This window comes from Megalops cyprinoides, chromosome 2, assembly GCF_013368585.1.
Source record: "Megalops cyprinoides isolate fMegCyp1 chromosome 2, fMegCyp1.pri, whole genome shotgun sequence".
Classification (NCBI taxonomy): domain Eukaryota; kingdom Metazoa; phylum Chordata; class Actinopteri; order Elopiformes; family Megalopidae; genus Megalops; species Megalops cyprinoides.
This window is the reverse complement of record NC_050584.1, coordinates 59,847,501-59,868,521: the sequence shown is the minus strand read 5'-3', so window position 1 is coordinate 59,868,521 and position 21,021 is coordinate 59,847,501. Positions and strand designations below refer to the sequence as shown.

The following is a 21,021-nucleotide window of genomic DNA, read 5'->3' as shown; positions in this document are numbered from 1 at the left end:
CCTGAACAACTTTCTGAAAAGTCACCTGACCTGCCCCGCCCCCACCCCTGTTCTGTTACATTAAACATGCTCGCCGGCCATGTTCTGCAGCAGCCACAGGTACTCTGGTCATCTGGAAGGCATTACGGGATCGTTTGCAGCTCGTTCGCCTGCCATGCCCCCCCCCCCCCCCCCCCCCCCCCATCGGAAAGGACCTGGGCTGCCAGCCCTGAGTCACTGTATAAATTCATTACTAATCCATCTCAGCGGCCACCTGTGGTTTAATCCACCCCGGAGTGTTTTTACAAAGTCAGGGCCTGAACACGCTTTGCTCCTCCTCCTCCTCCAGTGCCGGTGGGGGGGGGGGGGGGGGGGGGGGGGGGCTTTGGAAGACGTGCCGAACAGACCAACTACGTGCTCTCGCCCGACCACGGCCCTTTCGCTGCCTGAGTAACGTTCCCTCCCCTTGCACCCCCCCCCCGCACTGAGCTCATTCCTCACTCGCTACCTCGCCTCTCCGGGCTAAATTTAGATCCCCACGGCACAGATAGTCCGGTTTTTCCGTTACGGACATACTATGCATCTCGCGGTGCACATGCTCTCCCGGCTGCTTGGAGCCGGTGCACACCGTCGCCACTGGTGCAACCCGGAGGAGAAGAACAGACAGTCGACCCAGAGGGGAGCGACCCTTGACCTTGGGCCCACGGCTACCGATGTGTCACAGGAATATGTTCACACAGTGAACTGGAGATACAGGTGGTCAGAAAACATCACGAATATCATAATCAAAATCATAATCGTCTGCCCTAACATAGATAGATAGATAATACTTGAATGATCCAAAAAGGAAATTTCCTCACCAACAGTCATGTATGTTGGGAACAGAGGTACACAACCTAAAATAAACATAAAACATAGGACACTAAGGACAATAAATTTAACAACAGAACAATAAATACTGCAACTGCAAACTGCACATTAAACTGGACATATAAGACTCAGTCATAAGCTTACATTTCACAAAAAGTACATGTTATGAAGAAACTGTACGATTTTAGGTTTGGTTTGTTGCTGCTGTACATTTTTCAATCGTTACCATACAAGAGGGCAGAGATTCCTTCATCTAACGACCCCAGATGGGTGCACAGAACAGCAGTAACCAGATCAGCACGTTTCCTTTGCATGTATAATAGTAATATTATAAAAAAAACCCATGACATATCTCCTGTGTTTCTCTTTCCAGGACCGCCCTTAAGACTATCAAACTACAAACGTCACTCCAAACATTTCAAAACAACCTCAGGCTGAAATAAATATTCGGTAGTTGGTGCCCCTCGAAAGACAGTAGACCCAGGACATCAGCAGGTATATCAGGGGAAGCCCCCCTACCCCCCCCGCCCCCCCCGGAGAGGGACGCTGTTGGCTGTCACGGTATCCACACCTCATCCCCCCCCCCGCAAGTGAAACCATCAACAAACTGTCACTTGGGCCAAAGTGTAACATCGTTACCGGTCGCATGAGACTGAGACGTCTTTATCGCCGTGCCCGGTGGGGACACATAGCTCATTGAAATGTGCGCCGTTTTCCTTCGACATGTGACATTAATTAACCCACCTCGCCCAAGAAAAAATGGTTTTCCACCCCGCGGCCCGTTTTCGGGTCGGTAATGACCTCTCGTCAGCTACTTCTGACAGGACGAGGAAGGATCCGGCTGGAGCTGCCAGCGCATTAAGTGGCCTGAAATCAAAACAGTCGCTAGCAGAGTTATTAGCGCTGTGATTTTCGGACCGCCGGTCTGTGAGCCCCGCAGTTCATTCTGCTGAAATGGAAACTTGGACTGGAGTTTGCAGGTGTCGCATACAATTATTGGGCTTTTTTGCACTCAGGGACAGAAAAAGAAAACACACACACTCACAAAAAAACAACTAGATCTAAAGATTAGCTCTCACAACCTGAGCTCTGTTTTTATTTTAAGAAAGGAGTCCAAGGTTCCCCTGAATTTTTTCCTTCCTGCCTCTCTGAATTACCAGGAACAGGACTCTCAGTATGTGACGACTGAGAGGAAGAGTTTTGGAAACAGGATCAAAATCTACCTTACACAGAGCTTAACCTTTGAATGGATTTATTTTTTGTTTTAAGTCTATGTTTTGTGGGCTGAGCCTTGGTGTAGTGGTAAGCAGCAGGTCTTGTAACCGAAAAGTCACAGGTTTGGATCCCCAGTGGGGTGCTCCCGCTGTCTCTGTGAGAAGGGCACTTAACTTCACATAACATGCTTAAGTAAATATCCAGCTGTTTCACTAGGTGATGCATAAACTATGCAGTTCTCTGGAGATGGCCATCCTCTAAGCAAACAGGTAATGTAATAATGCAGAGTTTTCCATAAATCATTGGAAAAACATACCCTGTCCCGTCACACAAAACACCCTGGGTGTTATAAGGCTGGGTGTGTCCAACCAAGTACTTTCACGGGGTTTGTTTTCCTGGTAGAAGCACCCCACACAGACGCCTTTGCAGGACTGGACCACCCTACAGCAGGGTGATGGATGCTCCTCCCGGGACCGCAGCTGCTTCAGGCCCGAGGCGATACTTGTTCAGCTGGATGTGCTTATTTCATCTTTGCATTCAGATGGACTTTGATCAAGCGCGTGCTTTTGCACGGGGGATGGGGGGGGATCACCATCACCACTGATGGATTTGCATGGCTCCTCTTCCTGCTAGGTTTCTCCGCAGCTGCGGGGAGGTCCGCCCATGGTTTCGAGCTGTCGCATTAATGAACGTGAAGTTTTCGGACCCATTCAGTGGGTGGGTCCTTCTTTCCAAAGTCACAATGACCCTTTATGAGGAGGAGTGGGGACAGCCAGCGAGACACCGCCTGGGGGGGGGTGTGTGGGGGGGGTATGCTATACGTGCCATCGCTGCAAAAAATGGAAGGGGAGGGGGGCACCCCACAAAGGCTCGTACTGTTTGTAATCAACAGTGGGTCCTCGCATAAATCTATTACCAGTGTCAGCAAGCACAATCAAAGGCATTTTCAGCTGACACACTTTTGCTCTGGCTGAAATCTGTCCCCCCCTACGGCAAGCCCCCCAGACCAAAAGACACCCTTGCGTCATTTGCATTTCTGGTGCGAGAAATGAACTCGGCCCACTATCGCAGGACCCAGAGGACTTGGAGGGATTGGAGGACCGCGTGACGTGGCGATATTTGTGAAGGACGGATCACTTCTGATTACCAACAAGGTGCAGCGTGACGAGCAGATGAAGTTATAACAGTGGTGAGGCAGTCGGGGCGATCAATGGCAGTCAGGATCAATGGCTGTTCTGCTTTTGATTCATAGAGAAGATCTCGCACCAGCATGGAGCGGACCCGCTCAAAACCATTTCGGGCAATCTGTCTGAGTGACACATGCAAAACAGATGCAGTGGGTGAAGATGACTGAACATATTTAGGCCCTCAAGACTGCGAGGAACATTACGGAGGCATCTGACCGCCATATGAACAATGAGCTGTGCACAGATTATAATTGTGCCTGTGTTTCAGCTCCGAGCTCCGTCCCCTGCGCTTTGCATAAATGGCCTCTTTTATCGCCCTGTTTGCCCATAAGCAGACATTTGTTTCAATTTTTAAACCTCGTCTGTGATGTCTGGAATGTGTTTACTGGGCATTTGACGGCCGTCAGTGTGGTGTCACATAGCGGTCACAAAACTGGTCTTGTAACCCCAGGGTTGCAGGTTCAAACCCTCAGTGGGGCACAGACGTTGTGTCTCAAGGAATGTGCTATGGTAAATATCCAGTGATATGAGTGGCTAACGTTAGAATGTAAACCAAGTGAATGTCCCTTTTCCATCCTAACATAGCTCACCCTTAGCTTTGACGGAAGCGTTGAGTACAAGCAATAAGCACAACATTGTGTTTTAGATATAAGAGGGGAGTTGGAGAAGGGGGTGGGGGGGTGTAGGATAGGGGTAAGCGGTGGGGGGGCGGTGGGGGCACAGTTGGGACCTAACAAAGAAAGCCTTTCCTTTAGATAACACATCCTGTTATTACAAATAAGTCTGGAATGAGCAATTACAGTTAATTAGAAAATAGCTGAGGGCTGAATGGAAATATGGGCTCACTAGTTTGTGCATTTAACAAAACACTTTATTCCTGTGGGCACTGCTAAAATCATTTACAACACACATGTACGGGTAAATACTGGCAGACACTAGCTCTTCAGGAGAAGAAATCTTCACATACTTAAGTAATCCCTTGACTGGAGTCTTATGTATGTCGATGTTTCTTATGGTGAGCATACATTGACATCAGCTTCACTTCTCTCTTGGATATCAAGAAGCTATTAGAAAAGCTTACCTGAGTCTGTATTACATTACATTATTATTATTACATTATTTTTTACTATGCTATCCATTAATACACCTGGATATTTACTGAGGCAATTGAGGGTTAAGCACCTTGCCCTAGGGTGCAGCAGCAGTGTCCCAGTGGGGAATTGAACCGGCAACCCTTCGGTTACAAGTCGTGCTCCTTAACCCCTATGGGACTACACAACATGGGACTCACTGACCACGATTCCACCACCCGACTCTGGCCCGGTTCTATGCCACCCTTCAGGCACAGACTCCTTCCGAATCTCACATTGAAAAGGTCTGTCTGCAGACAGCAACACTCACTCTGTACTGCAATCACAGTAAACACACTGAAGAGTGAAATGTGGAAAACAGAGAGAGGGAGAGAGGCTGGAGAGGGGAGCGGGTCCTCTCCGACGGTCTCCCCAGAGGAGCCCAATTTTGAGACCATCAGCGGAGAATAACTGATCTTATTTGTCCTGTCCTGACACGTGAGGAGGTGGCGATTGTGGAGAGGCCGGAGAGAACTTGATGCTCGGAGAGCCTCCGATTACAGGGCATTGTTACCACGATGAGAAGTCGAGGGTGAAAACAGCCTCAGGCCGGGAGACAAGCACCGTCTTCCGTTAAACACACAAACCCACCCCCCCCCCCCCATGCTGGATCTCACAGCCAAAGATGCCCCCCCCCCCCCACCATTTCTACCCCCTGCCTGAGTGAATTAGGACACGTCCTCTTTAATAGGGAGGGGCAGCATGCACTTTAACAGAGACGAGACCCACTCCACTGTGTCAGTAGAGGCAAGCGAGACTCAGAGCCTGGTTATTCAGGGCAGAGTGATTCAGATATGGGTTATCCTACAACAGCACTGCCAGTGATCAGTGTTACTACTATATATAGACAGACAGAGAGACACACAAACACACACACAGACATTGCGTATAAATGCAATTACTTAAGATACGTATCACAGCTATGTAATGGCAGTTTGTTTTGGGGAGCAGAAAGATAAATAATACATGCAATTATAATGACGCAAAATAAGCTGGACATATGACATACTGACCTTCATATGGAATTCATCAATACGGTGTAATTATTAAAGAATATAATATGAGGGAAATGAAACAAAAAAGATCAACATTACATACCACGGTTTTTTTTTTGTTATTTTTTAAGAAGCAGCAATGCAACCAAAAGTAAATAATCAGAAAAATAAATAACCCGGACATATGACATACTGACCTCTGGGGGACAAAATGAGGTCTATGGGTCCTTATTTACATGAAAGCGGAGCAAAGCACACAATAACACACGAAAATACAAAAACAAAGGCAATGACAAACTGCACGGGTAATTTATTTACTCTGGCGCAATGCATATCCTCCTATGGCTAATGATCTGTTCCCTCGGGGCTCCCAGGGGACACATTGGGGTCACCCAGAGGTAAAGCCCTAGGGTGGCATTCCAGACTCCAACACACACACACGCTGCAGACTGAGAGAGACAGAGGGGGAGACAGAGGGGAGGAGAGAGAGACAGATAGAGAGAGAGAGAGAGAGAGAGAGAGAGAGAGAGACAGATAGAGAGAGAGAGAGACAGATAGAAGGATTGAGATAGAGATGGAGAGAGATAGAGAGAGCGAGAGATAGTGAGATAGTGAGAGAGAGACAGACAGAGGGCTGTGTGAGAGAGACAGAACGAGAGAGAGAGTGAGAGTGAGAGACAGACGAAGGGGTGTGAGAGAGATAGAGAGAGAGAGAGAGAGACAGAGAATGAGAGAGAGACAGAGAGAGAGACGGATAGAGAGAAAGAGACAGACTGCGAGAGGGAGAGAGAGACAAACAGATAAAGTGATAGAGAGAGACAGAGATACAGACAGAGATAGAGAGACTAATGGATGACAGCATGAATAAGGCAGCGGCCCCCGTTCAGGCTCTCTTGTTCTCCCGTTGCTGACAGAGGGCTGGTGCCTCTCTCATGCAGAGTCCTTCCTGACTCTTTTACGCGGCTCCACTCTGACTGGGGAGGGCAGGCATGCAGCAACGGCCGCTTCTGGGAGCGATTCGATTAAAGCCTCGCTTGGCATGCACCAGCCCTGCGGAGTGGTGGAGGTCGGTGGGGGGGGGGGGGGGGGTCAGCTGCCTCTGACTGGGTCACCCGTGCGGTAAGCAGGGTCTGAGGAAAATCGGGAGAAACGTCATACCAGGCAGGTGTGGACCAAGAGGCACGTAAAACCTTCAGACCCCCCCACGCCACCCTGCCGTCTCTGTCCGTGGAGGGAACGGCGGTGAGCTCAAACACGCCCTCTCCACCTGTGTTTTGCAGTCCAATCCTGTGACGAGCTGCCAGACGGAGTCCGCCCAGCTCTGCCGATATCAAGCTGATATCAACCACATCAGGCAGCTGTTGATATCAGGCTCATCTAAATGATATCAGAGTATTCTGATAGATATCAGGCTGTTCTCGGTGATATCAGTGCATTCTTACTGATATCAGGCTGTTCTCGATGATATCAGTATATTCTCAATGGTATCAGGCTGCTCTCGGTGATATCAGTATATTCTCAATGGTATCAGGCTGCTCTCAATGATATCAGTGTATTCTCAATTCTATCCGGCAATTCTTGACATCAGAATACATGGCTGCCTGTAAGATCATAAGGCTGCCCCCTTTTTCATATTTCTGCGCATCCTTGTTTTCTTTTTCTAAGAAATCCCCAGATATGAAAAAACGTGGACTTGGAGAGACGCATCTTTCTGGAGCAACTGGTGCGTCTGGAGGGGAGGCGGGGGGAGTTGGCACGCCACAGGCTGATCAAAGCGCCGACTGCCCGCGCTCCTGCCAAATTTCTAGAGGGCAGGCTGACCTCCCCATTAAACAGCTCCCATCTCCTGGTGCCAAGCGGGATCCAGGCTGTCCCGTAATTAGTGGCCGGCCGCATTCTGACAGTCTCGCGCCCGGGAGCGTGGTGCTCAGGGCGGGGCGGCGCGGGGCGGGTCTCTCACCGTGGCGTTTCGCACGGAGCGCTCCAGCCTGACACCGAGATCGTTTTTTTTTTTTTGTTTTGTTTGGGGGGGGTTTATTTGCAGTTGATCTGCCATTTCTGTTAATGTGGTGATGCTAATGAGACAGCAAGAGAGTGCAGGGCCAATGAAACAATGAAGCAAAGGGCCATGGGATTGCGGGTCCCTTCTAAACGAACCGGAAAGCAGGCGGCTCGGCCCCCATCAATCAGTGTCTCCTCAACACCGGCTGCAGTCAGCTTCGAGTGGTCGGTGGTCACCCGTGGGGGGGCCGGGGGTGGGCGAACAAACCCTCGAACCACAGGCGCCTCCCCTCAGAGAGACCAACCGCAAAACAAACTTGTTTTCCGCGTCTGCGAGACAGCGGGGCGGGAACGGGGCTGAGCGGAGCGCCGCCTGTGCACCTGGTCACCTAGGGCCTCCGGAAACGCGTGCGGGGGCCGAGGCGGAGCCGCGCCCATCAATCAAACCCGGGGGGCTGTTCCGAAGCGCTACATGAAGCTAAACACCGCGGGCGTCTGGCGTGGTAAAACTCCTACAGGCCGCATCAATTAAAAAGCAGCGATTTCCCTCCGTGTTCCCTCCCGCATAAAGGGGAGCCGGGCGGAGGGCAGTTGGCGGCATTTAGCTAATCTAACAGGGCTTCCCCCCTTTCTCTTTTCACGAACCGTAATTACAACTAATTTATTTCTCCTTTGTTGTTTCACGAGCAAACCGCGAAAAAAAAAAAAGGGAAGACGACGTTCCACGTTTTAAAAAGGCCACGCACAGAGGAAAAAAACCTGAGAAACGGGGGGAGGAAAAAAAAGAAAAGAGAAAAGAACTGTTACTGATATTATGCTTCATCAAAGGAGTGATTCAAGTGCCAATGCTGCTGGAATGGAACACGTTATTCAATTACCGCTTCAGCGTTTTATGCTTTTAAGCTAAATTGGGAGCAAAGTGAAAATACATTTCTGCACCAGTCCACAGATCTTTATCCGCATCGAGTGGAACGGAGCTGAGTCTTTACCATGTTGTTCCCTAATAATCGAATGGCTTCCCAGAGCCGTATTAAGAGCCGTTCGGGAAGGAAAGCAAATCGCATCCAGCGATTCCTCGGCTAGGCAGACGTTGCCGTAATCAGCTGGGAAATCTCACGCCGCAGCGCTGAGAGCTTCGGCGGCGCTGGAAATCTAAAGGGCAACAACGCATCCGAACGCAACCTTCAGCTGGCAGCCTACTAGCGTCAATCACGGGCATGACTTCCAGAACCGCATCAAAGCTGGAGGTGTAAATAGCCTGGGTTCTAGAAACGCATCAGAGGTGTAATTCTGCATCTTACCCCTGCCCCACCCTAGCCCCCCCACGCTGACACCCCAAGCAGGGTAAAAGAGTGACCCGTCTCTCAGTCCCGGCGCATGTGCGCCAGGCACACATGAATCAAGAGTGTGACAGACCAGCGGGGGGAAGGCAGATGTCACTGCAAGAAGCTTTTCAATCAGGCTGCCCTTCCAGCGCGGGCCAAGGTGAACCCTCTCCGGCAACCTCGCCTGGCACACGCCTCTCCTAATCCCTCCACCAGCCCAGGCCTCTATTCCGCGAGCAGATTCCGGGGGCTGCGTGAGAGAGAGGGACAGAGGGAGAGAAGGAGAGAGGGAGAAGGACAGAGGGAAATAGAGGGAGGAAGAGGGAAAGAGAAGGAGAGAGGGGAAACACAAAGAGACAGGGAGAGAGTGTGTGGGAGAAAGAGAGAGAAGGAAAGACAGTGAGAGCGGGAGACAGAGGGAGAGCATGAGAGAATGAAGGAGAGAGAAATAACATGAGAGGGGGAGAGAGAGGGAGAGAGAGCATGAGAGAAATAGAGCGGGAGAGAAAAGGGGAGAGAGGGAAAGTGGGAGACAGAAACTCCTAGAAAGAGAGAGGGGGAAGAGAGGGAGAGAGAGAAAGGGAGAGACAAAGAGAGAGGGGCAAGAAGAGAGAAAGAGTGGGAGAAGGAGAGAAAGACGGAGAGAGAGGGGGAGAGTAAAACAGAAGGAGGGGGTAAAGACAGACAGAGAGGGAGAGAGAGAGACACAGCCTCCCCTTCTCCCTGCTGCTCCCGCTTGTCCTGTAAGGAAACCCCAGCGATGGGACTGAACTTTCCGTCCGCCGCGATTCACATGACCCGGCGGTGAGACGGGCCGGTCTTGTGACAGCGCTTTCTCGCGAGGGGGGGGGGAATATTTCGCCGCTGACTAAGCCTGGTGCTGCCGGCCGCGGGCTGCCAGCCGTCCCCGCCGCTGCGCAAACACGGGCCCGCAGTAATCCTCCCTCCCTTTGTGTCACTTTAGCGTCCTGGCGCAAAGCTAAAACACCCAGAACAAACTCGATTTGGGTGATTTGGAGAAACGGGACAGGATTGGGTGGGGTGGTGGTGGTGGGGGGGGGGGGGGGGGCATAACGACACGGCTCTACAATTTCAATTACGGCAAATTGCTCTGAATGATGCCAAAACTTAGCCCATAGTTCAATGGGCTGTCTTCTTTGTGGAAGAGTAATTTGCTTAATTTGGACACATCAGGCTGCAAAAGGCAAATTACACAAGATGTGCTGATTCTGGACAAATGTTGTCAGACTATAGCCATGTTTAAATGTGCCTTCCCCCTCCCGAAAAAAGGGAGAATAAGAAAAGAAAAACAGTATTGTGCAGTCATAGCTATTTCACCACTAACTTTTTTGATCAGATAATGCAGCAATTCTTCACAGTCATGTACTATAAATAAAAGGTCTAGCACAGATGCTGTTTTGTTATTAGAATTCCTAGGCGCTTACAGTCTATCAGGCAGGATGAGAAAAAGGCTGGCATTTTTCATTTTTTAAAATGTTTACGGACAAGAGGAGCCTGGTATATTTGTTTCCTTTCTGAGCTTCACTGCTCCCTATTTGCTGTGAGAGGGAGAGGAGAGTTATGGCTCTGGTGACCTGGCCCAGGAAGCCATCAGAGGTGGAGATGACCCCCACCCACTCTGCCCCAACCAGCCTGTTCCCTGGGGAGGGCCATTCACCTGGTGGGTCCTGCACAAGCTGTCGCAGGCAGCGAACCCCTGGGACTTGGCTCTTGTAGGGGACCCCCACTGGCCTGCTCCTAATATCCCTCTCGGGTTACACACAGCTCCGAGAGAGCTGGCCCCAACCGTTTAACGCCTCCGATTACACACTGATTAAGCTCTGTTCTGCAAATGATGGAGATCCATAGGCGATGATTCACATTCTCAATCAGCGGTTCGTCTGTGGTCAATAGGGGTCACAGGTTGATATAGTGCTGTGTGATGAACTGACACATGTACAGGTATAGTCTTATGTTACACGCACGCTGTACATCTGTACATATCAACATCCGCTTCGTTACTTATGCAGATAAGATAAAATATCCAGCCATCTGTCAAATGGCTACATGTAAACAAAAGTGGTAGGAATGATGGTTATGATGGTAGAGCCCAGTGCAGCTGTAGACCCAAGATGGGACGTCAGTACCCATAATGCACCCCTGGAGGCCAGGAGTTCCCAGGATGTGGGCTGTGAGTGCTGTCTCTGCTCACAGCAGAGACTGTTTGCTCTCACCGCAGGGGGGTGCAACTACCACTGCAGGAAGCTGGGGAGTTACTCACATTTTAAAGAGGTGGGGGTGGGGAGGGACTGCTGATTTGCGTCTTTTTCGGATCTGAGTCAGTGGAAGCAGCGGGGCTCACCGCTGGGGCATTGTGAGAGCGGGGGCTTTGAAGAGACCCTCCCTCCACAAAGGGCCATTCTGAGGAGGGCATTCCCCGAATACCTCCAGCCGTGGTACCCCCCCCCCCACGCCCCCAACCCCTCCGCCCCTCAAACTGCCACACAGCAGAGCTGCCATGCTGGTATTCCGCGTCCGAGGGGGGGGGGGGGGGGGGGGGGTTCCGACAGGTGTGGACGAAAGAGTGCGGAGGCGAGGGAGACGGGCACCCACTCTCCCCAAGCATCCTTACCTCCCTCCCCTTATGGAGAGAACGCTGCCGCGCTGCTCACCACTACAAAGCACGCTACCGACGGGGAAGGAAAAATGTCCGTGTTTATGTTTAGTCAGCTATTCCTGACGCATCAATAATTCATGGTGCTGTCAGAGCCTGTCAGCGGGTTCTGGATCCTGAAATGGGATTTAACAACAACAAAACAGCACCAATAGCATCACGCTACGAGCTGGCTGTCTGTGATCTGAGCCTCCGCATAAGAAAAGCGGACAATTTTCACAGGATGAAATACAGTCCAGCAGGTACGGTGCTGTAAGAAGGGTATATCTATCAAGACAACTTTTGCTAACGCTCTCTTTCACTTGAATGGGGACTGAGACATAACAGGTTCACACCATGCTGGAATAAGGTCAGCTGTGACTCCCTTGATTTAAAACGGGGAAAAGTTCGGCGATTCCCCACAACTTGATGTCCGGGTAAACAGGTCTCTCCCTTGGGACCACTTCGATTGCGAACGGCAGTGCACTGTGTTCAAACCCCTGCGCACAAAAGACTTATTGAAGTTATTTATATGTTTGTCAATTTGCGCATGAGAGACCATTCACCCAGGCAGAGTCTGAAAGAGGGCCTGAGTTCAAATATTTGTCCTATCAGCAGACATTCTTTCTAACTTTATTAGTTTTCTCTGTGACACAAACAGTGGCGCAAGAGGCCCTAGGAGATCCTGAAAAATAAACAGCCGTGACCTGATTTCAGGATTACTACTTTGTCCTGTGACGGAGATTCCTTTTTTGATGCGAGCCAAATGTTTTCCATACAATCGTGAAACGGCATACGTGTAACTGTGTAACCACAGAGGTGACTTTAGCCTTGACTCGTCCGGTAAATGAATGTTGAGCGCTTCTTGTTTGGTTTGCTAATAGGAGCTATGTCTCATAGCATGCGGGGCATGTGTGTTCTATTTGCTGCTAATTGAATTTCGGACTATACACTGATGCCATGCACCGTACCTTCAAGAGCCTTCAATCTGATAAGGAAGGAATTCTGACCATCGTCAATTTCTGTTACCAGAGGAACTCTTAATAGGAGTCAAGCTCTACCTCTTGACATCTGATTGCTCAACTGCAGATCACATTGGCCAAGCAACCAAGCCAAGAAACGTCTGCCGCCCGTACCTCAGAACTGGATTATGACATTTTAACCCAGGCAATGTTTTCATTGGAGAAAGTTTTGCGACTGTGAGTCATGAGTTAGGCCTCAAAAATCCCTTTTCTTCAGATTTTTAAGGCGGACACTTTTCCTTTCTACATTTTTAAGGGGGAAGTACTAAGCTTGAATTACAAACAGAAAGAGACACTACATTCAGATTGGTCTATTGTAGGTATATTACAGTACAACTGCTATAGTCTCAGATGTTCTGAAGCCATGTTGCTTCACAAATATTTCTCCAGTTTAGGTTCTTGTGGTATCCTGTTACCATGGAATTTATGATCCAAAGCCTTGTGCTTATCATGACATACATCTGGGTTCCCTCCCAAAAAATACACACATTTGGCAAAGCAAAGAAAACGCGACACAAGAATATTTACTACAGCTGATTCGGAAATAATATTGATACAATAATTCATATCAAAACTTGCCCGAAAAGTTTATATTTTGACTGTAACTTCAAAAATCGTTACAGTATTTAGATAGCGGCTTCAGGCTAAATCACTTGCCTTTTTTTTTTTTAAAACAGGAAATGCATTCCTGGCTGACTCCATTAACAAAACGTATTGTTTCCTGTCATGCCCATCCACTTGGTAATTTTTTGGAGTATCCTCGGGTCCGCGAACATTTTATTAGTCCCTTAGAGATGAAATTCTATCCAATAGTAGTGAAGAAAGCCCTTCTGCTAGATGGAACCAGTCACCAGAGCCATAAATTACTGATAGTTTGCACAGCAGTAAAATAGCAAAGACCTCAGTTTAAAAAAAAAAGCAAATTACATGTGGTATTTGGTGAGGCCAAGGGGGCAGAGGGAGGTGATCTGCACATGCTGGGGGGGGGGTTAGGCTGTTCGAAGATGCAACAGTACAACAAGAACGTTCTCAGTATGCGAGGCGCGTGTTCTTGAACCCTCCGGCAGACCGTGCGTGTTCCACGGTCAGTGAGGCACAGGCAATCGGCACGGGCGGCCGGCCACACCTTCAGGCCCCCCTCACCAGAAAGGGTATCGCATGACCGTTAACTAACAGCTCCACACGCAACCCAGTGCTGGGACCCGCAGATGCTGCAGAAACTGGCCTGGGGTGGGGGTGGAGGGGGGGGGGGGGGGGTGAAGTAAAGGCTGATACTTAATTAAAGGCTTCCCAGTTTTAGGAGAGTTAGGCATCCAGTGCACTAAATGTTGTGTAAGAACTGGGGAAAAAAAGAGGGGTGTGTGTTCATTTTTCAGTGATAAATGCGCTTTTATGGGCAATGTTAAACAATCCCTGGGAACCTTCTCAAAAACGTTGCACAGTTTGGCAAAAGTAACATGTTCTGCCTTCATTAGTCAACAGAACGATGTTTAAGTTAAACATATAGATGAAATTGAAAAATGCTTTTATTGCAAGTAAATCTCAAAGAAAAACAAAGCAAAAAATTAAATCTGAAAACCAAAAATCCCCAAAAAAAAACAACAACGAAAAAAACAGAAGTAACAAGAAGTAACAGAACCATAGCTGTGGCGTAAACATCTGTTATCACGAAGTCCGGCACAACTTCGATTCACACCGGCAGATGGCGCAGTTTCACATAAAATTGTAGGAAGACCGCATACTTACTTGCATTCCCGGTCCTCCAAATCAAAATGAGGGTTAAAGTTGATTAAAATTCTCTGGTACGGCCCTGGAGCTGTTATCACCCACACGCACTTCTGAGACGGCAAATACGAGGTTGGGTAGCCAGGTGAAGTGAGATAATTAGCACTTGTAATTCTGATGTTATCCCCGCATTTATCTGCAAATAATAAACAACACAGACAAAGTGGAAAGCCGTCAGCATAAGCACTTGCATTTTTGAACTGCAGTGTACCTTGAAAAGACTGGGGGTGTTTTAATTTTCAGTTCAACGATCTAGTGGGTTCTAAAGAGGCCTACTTACCGTGTTATGTGAACATATTAATCTTCAAATGTGAAATACACGACCCTTATGGTCAAACAACATGACAATGAACAACAACGTTAATTAAACGCTTATTTTGTCTCGAAATTGTACCATGCCCAGTACCGTGCTTCGCGTGTGTCTGGAAAATGCAACAGTCTTTAATTTTAACGAAACGAGGCATTACCGGTTACTCTTCACCTCTCCACAAACAGTGCTACACGTTGAGGAGCTGTGGCGAACAAGAATGGGTTTGGCGCACCTTCGCTGAGGTAACAAAACACTACAGCAAAAACCCAAAAATACCTCAAACACTTTCAAAATAATACAATAGTCTAAATGTATGTTTTAACCTCAACGAGTGTGAAACTCTGGACAGCTAAATAAATACATTAAGCTCAAATGAAAGAAAACATTCAGTGCTGACGAATAAATGTTTCAGTGCGTATAATTCGAGACATTAATTTCTGGCGGTCAAATAAACTGACCCAATCAGTTTTCCGAGCATACACAACAAAACAGTACAATGTTGACAGGAATTCGGTGAAATTCAAGCGTCAAATTTCTCTGCTGGCGCTGTAAGCAATCAACGGAAAGCTAACCATGCAACCCACTAATGATACATTAGTGAGACACAGCACATTACAATTCCAAACAACAAGTAATAAAACTGAATAGTATTTCACGGCATAGCCGTCTAAATAATTCTATCCACATACGCAGACCACCCTCACTAATAGGCTAATAGAGTAATTCTGTCAACTCCATCCGTTCAAAAATAGTAATGAAAAGGGCATGTATCAAAGTTGGCGCTTAAAATTAACATTTATATACCATAATATCAGAAATGCTGGACAAAAAGTTTTAAAAGGACTATTCATTCAGTCACTCCTGATAAAGCGGAATTAAGATTAAAAACCAGCCTCGGTCTTAATTATCCTTTTCTTAAGACTTTATTTGAAGTCAAATCACAGGGAAACGCAAAGGTGCGCATTCTTTCAGTCATTAAACTATTAACCTGTCACTTCTCCTTAAAGTCTCAGGTATTCTTTTTTTAAAAAATGACATGACGTTAAGCGTAAAATCCTCAGCTCTGTGAAGTATCACCAACAGTTCACACGGAACAACTTCCAGTGATCGAGAGACCCATTAGCCCGGGCTCGGATAATGAATGAATTCAGTGGGTAAGCGGTGTGTGCGGAGAAAGGGCAGGACGCTGGTACTGAGGGAGCGCCGGGGAGACCGAGGCAAGGTTAATGTCCTTCGCGGCGACTTGTGGGCCCGATAGCCTAAGTTAACATAGGCATCTGACACAGCGGGGTCCTGGGTGATGTTACGCCTCAGGAGTGTAATCTTAGCCGAAACAATCAATGCGAAACAAAAACAGAAAACATCAGCTTTTCCGCTAACAGTGATGTTGGGCCGCTACAAAAGCCTACCAACTTTTAAAAGTGGTTTTACTTTATGCTGACAGCTTTGCGGAATTACAACACTTTCTTTTGCAATATTTATTACTCCTTTTGGTTCACACATATTTATTCTCGTTATTGCTGTTCTTTACTGACATAAAAATAGACAAAATATTTTCAAGTCTACGGCGAGTACATTTGAACCTACTCATTCTGAATCCTTAAAAGTATTCCTTATTCGGATATTGTTCTTTGCACAGGCATAACTTAGTGACACACGCTATTTGTCTATCTAGCTAATGTCTCGGTCACCAGAAGCTAAAATGACAAATATCCACAAGCATAAATGAAAATACTTATTAGGTGTCTACTAGGCGATACATCTTGATGAAAGAACGGAGCGGATAATGTAAACGTCAAGCTTTAAGAGATAGGTTTACCAAACAATCGCCTTGTAAAACGGATGCGTCGCGCTAGGGGCTAGCTCCATCGCATTTTCTTGTAGGGGGGACAATCAGGTGAATGATAGGGACACGTTAAGCCACAGATGTATTTACAACTTACTTACAGCATTGAAAAACACAAACTTTGTAATAACACAAAGGATATGTTATCACTTACCATTTTTGAAAGCCCTGGCAATAAAGAAGATTCCCGATAAGAGGATCAGCACTAATCCACAATGCATCCTTGTGTTGTGAGAAAAAAAAAATCAGAAAAGAAACGAAACTCCTAGGCGATCTTGGATGGATGATTCTTCTTGCTTGACACGAGCAAAGACAAAAAAAGAAGAAATGTCTCAACGTTGTAGAAATTCGTCTTTATGTGTCTAAGGTCGCCAGCATCCTGTCATTTAGCTCTGGTTTCCTCTCGCCTTTTCCAACCCTGTTCCTCTCCCAGGCGCTGGCGTTGCCATTTCCTAGCAAAGAAGTCTGAGCAACTATAAGAGAACAAAATAACTCCCGCTTCACAGAACTCCTCCGAAATGATGAGCAGGCAGACGTAATCCTTCGCTGTCAAGAATGAAGAAAAAAAAAACAAGACTAAGCGATGTTTCACTTAAAAAGTGGACAGATTAGCAAATCAAGCTCGCGGCTGTCTGTTGCGTCCTGCACAGTCTCAATTCTGACAAGACACGAGTTACTAGTACAAACATCTGTGGAGCAGCGCAATCACCAGGAGGATTCGAAGCAAACGATATTCCCCTTGATTACAATTTACTTTTCTTCTTTCCTACAGACCACTGGGCTGGCCGGTGTGGCTGAAATATCAGAGGGAAATACTGATTGGTGTGATTGCAACATTCAAAATTGACCTAGGTAGCCCCATTAGAGAGAGGAGAAAGAGCCGCTGCTGCTTTAAGACTTGGACCCGCTCTCGCTCGTCTAGAGCAGATACGCGAGTGACAGCACACAGGCGCACACGCCCTCTGCTCGCGCACTGAGAGAGGGCTGTGACTAGCTACCGCATGTCACTAAACTTGCTAATCAACAAAGCAGGCCACCGTCAACAGTGCGATCCCTTTGAGAGATAATCAGATTCGCCATGTGTCATTTATCTTTTAGCGTCTGCATCCATTTTTGCCAAAAATGTCGATTTTTTTTTTTTTTTTTTTACATTTCCAGACCTTTTTCTGTTCCTCCTTGTAGTAAAGGCTGATTCCCCGTGACCGTCTCAGTTTAGGCGATAAAACAAGGCTAGGTGATTTTTTGATTTTGATTTTTGATTTTATGTTTTATATTTCGTTACATAATACTTGCATGTTCGTACGTTGGCTGCATTGTATGTTATAGAAAACACTGGAAAAAGCAACTTCAGATTAAAATTTAACAGCAGCCTACAGAAACCAATACGTATACATCCGTCAATCAAAACAAGTGATTTCAGACTACGATAGCATACTCAATAAAAGCGTTAGTATTGAACGTATGCACATTTTATCCTAACGCTGTTATTGAGTCAGCACATCACCCTGCCTGTAAAACACTGAAATCAGCCTGCGCGTGTGTTTGGTTCTGTCTTTGTGGAGTCTCTCGTCAATGTATTGCACATTGGCATACCGAGAACGCGTTTTGTGCGTCGCGCAAACCGAAGAACAATCTACAACTCGTACACTTTCTCTAAATATAAAGAAAAAAAGATAAAACATTAACATTCATTGTCACAAAATCCAAAACCCATATCCTACATGATATTTATTATGTTACGGTACATGTTGCGTGCCAAATGTAACAAAGAATTATATTAATTGTTCAGTAACAGACTCTTCAAAATGTGCAACGTTCTATCCAAAGGTTTAGTTCTAAGGATCCTCTCACATCAATGTTTAATAAAATACGTAGACGAGAACAGCCACTTTTACGCACAGTGTTCTTTGCACTAACAAAGACTCACAGTCTCAACCAACCTCACACGTACATCCATTCATTCCACAGAGAGAATAAAAATGAATCACCTGTTTCTCGAAGATCCACAAATCTACATCAGTGCTGTGAATCAGAGATGGAAATATTCGCCAGTTTTACCAGACGGTACAGCGTAACCTGCGAGCCGTAGGATGCACACCTTTCCGAATATGGGCACCTTGAAATTAACACAGGTTGGGTCTTTGCATTTGACGGGGGAGTCAATCACGCTGGGCTCCGCAAGTCTTTGCTCCTGAGTGCCAGAATCAGGCAGCGCCTTGCCCGAGAAGCCGCTCCGCGTAAAAGCGAACAGCTGCTGCTGCTGAAGCTGCCGCCGCTTCCAGGAGAACGGGACAGCCAGCCCCACCACTATCCGATCAGACAAGGGTCTGGTGAAGGATGCGGCTTCGAACTTCGAGAGAGCATGGGGCGGGTGAAGGAAACAGTCAGTCAAAACGGTCGATAGGAGGGGGGTAAAAATGAAGAGGGCAGTCAATCCTTCCTCTTCGGAATTGAATTAAGTTCTCCCTCTGCACGTCACCGCTTTGTATGTGCTAGCTAACACTGAAGGCATGGGTTTCACCGTGTCGTTGCTTAAAGCTCAGTCACACGCCCCTCCAGTGAGGGGTTGCCTCCGCAAGCCAGAGAGCCAGATTTGACAGAGGGTTGTCAAGCAGATCTCAGCGACTGCTTGGTAACATTAGCGATTAGTACCCCGCGTAGAACACGAAACCGTTGCGTGGATGCAAGAAAAATGCAGTCATCTGTGTCGCGTTTCCAGATTTTTTGGTGGGAATTTTGATCCAATGCTTTGATGTAATTTATGAAATGACACCTTCTAGGTCGTGAGTTTTTACTTCCGCAGGAATAATTCTTTAATTATAGACACAGAGCCCAGTTTCCATAATCATCAACATTTGAGAATAGTTAAATGCGCATTATTATAGTAGAGTATCCATTGGATGTGGATCAAAACAACACATGCGGACTCGCTGACTTTACGTGCCACTGTAGGCTTGCCTTGTACTTAACTGAAATGCACTTCATCACACAACCGTACCACAGTCGTAGTTATTTTTATTCGGTTTCACGCGATGATATGTCGAATTATCCGTTACTAATGCAGTGAATGCCTTTGAACTTGGAAGCACGTTCAGAACGAATATAAACGACTCTGGCGCCTTCTCAGCTGCAACCAGCTACACATCTGCACTGTGGTTTAATTCAAGAGACTAGACAAATGACATTCGCTAATAACGCGCAATGGCGTACCGCTTTCTTAGCAAAAATAAAAAGTAGGCCTGTGTAATATCCATCAATCAAAAGTTACGAACATTTGCTGGTAAATGAATTTGTGGCCCCGAACCTCAAAAAACACCGTAACTCAAGGAAACAACTTGCTGTCTGGTTGCCTGGTTAATGTAACGTGGTACTAGAGGTAGTATCTTAACCCTTAACAGGTTTACAGTACGTCATTCCAAACGACAATTCTAAAAGAAAATACTTTAATACTCTATTAATATCGCTAACTCATTGAAACGAACGAATTTTCACCAAACACACCACGCTATTCCGCCCCAGTAACACAAGCGCGTGTTTGCTAGTGAATTCTTGCCTCACTAGGGCGGTTCTTAAGACGAAAGGTCTGAAATCCGCGGGTGCCCTGGTTACAGCTCCCAACAGGGAGCGCGCAAGACATAGATAAACTCGCCAGACCTATGGCAAACCGAAGCGGATGAAACAGTCACAGGAGGCGATGGGAATAATAAAAATAATTAAAAAAAAACACTGCATTTAGCCGTTTCTTCCTCTGAAGAATGAACCCAACCGACAGGAGAGCAGCGTGAGGAGATGCGCGATTCCTGGGTGGTAATTATGCTACGTTCCCTGCAGGCGGTGTCCAAAACATCTCCAAAGTGATTTTAAACGAACATCGAGGCAGGTCAGAGCTCACTTTCAATCGACTTAATTTGTTATTCTGAAGACAAAAAAAAAAAAAAACGATCAAAGTAAAATGCTCAGTGAAAGCTATGTACGTTGTGATGTTACGTACTGACGATGTATAAAAAAAGGCAGCGCGTATTTATTTAGCCTCCGAATAGAGATATCAACCTACATACAAGGGAAAATGCTAATTAGTTGTAAGTAAACCCAGAAAATTCATTTATTTTTGTGTGCAGTTCACAAATTTTCATCCTTAACCAAATGTTCAGTTGTATGGTTGTTGGGGAAGGTTGAAAAGCACTGTTAACTATGTAGCATCTAAAACACCCGTTCTTTCATTTGACCTAGTTGTTGGGGACCTTTGGCACATTAATGTGTCCAACCAGACATGTTCTTGGCTTTTTAAATTTGTCTACCCCAGAGACAGATCCCCATATTAATGAAAGTGATCCAAGCAAAGGAAGAGACAATTGATGTTTGTGTTAGTAGTTCCTAACCTAAGTGAGTAAAATAGTTCCTGGCCTAAGTGAGTAAAAAATTGATCGAATGTACAAAAACAACGAACAAACCCAGAAACTGGCAGGATGCAAACCTCGCAATCCAAGGTAAAATCCAAAGGTGAACTCGCCAGCTTTAGGGGTCTTCTCTTGGGACAGCTCTGTCTCCCTGGTTTCCGCAGCCACTGGTCCCACCACGGTGGGTTTTATGTTTATTGTAAGTTATTTTTTTATCTAAAACTACGGCACGAAGGCAGCAGTCCAATTCCTGGCTTCAGGGAATCAGCAGGGACGTGTCACTCCAAAAACTCAGGCTGTGAATCC

The 21,021-nt window shown here is 46.9% G+C and overlaps 1 protein-coding gene across 3 annotated transcripts in view; it reads right to left on the bottom strand.

Moving 5' to 3' along the window:
• The window catches only part of LOC118772788 (neuropilin-1a), a 65,360-nt gene extending 46,463 nt beyond the window's left edge, over positions 1-18,897 (bottom strand). For 2 of the 3 annotated variants that reach the window (XM_036521396.1, XM_036521398.1), the window contains exons 1-3: positions 18,307-18,897; positions 16,473-16,864; positions 14,124-14,298 (exon numbers count right to left, since the gene is read on the bottom strand). In XM_036521396.1, coding sequence (XP_036377289.1) covers positions 14,124-14,298; positions 16,473-16,539 — 242 coding nt within the window. In that variant the 5' untranslated portion in view covers positions 16,540-16,864; positions 18,307-18,897. Of the gene's footprint in view, positions 1-14,123; positions 14,299-16,472; positions 17,113-18,306 lie in introns of all 3 variants that reach the window. The other variant, XM_036521397.1, reaches the window with a different exon arrangement.
• Positions 18,898-21,021: the final 2,124 nt, after the last annotated feature.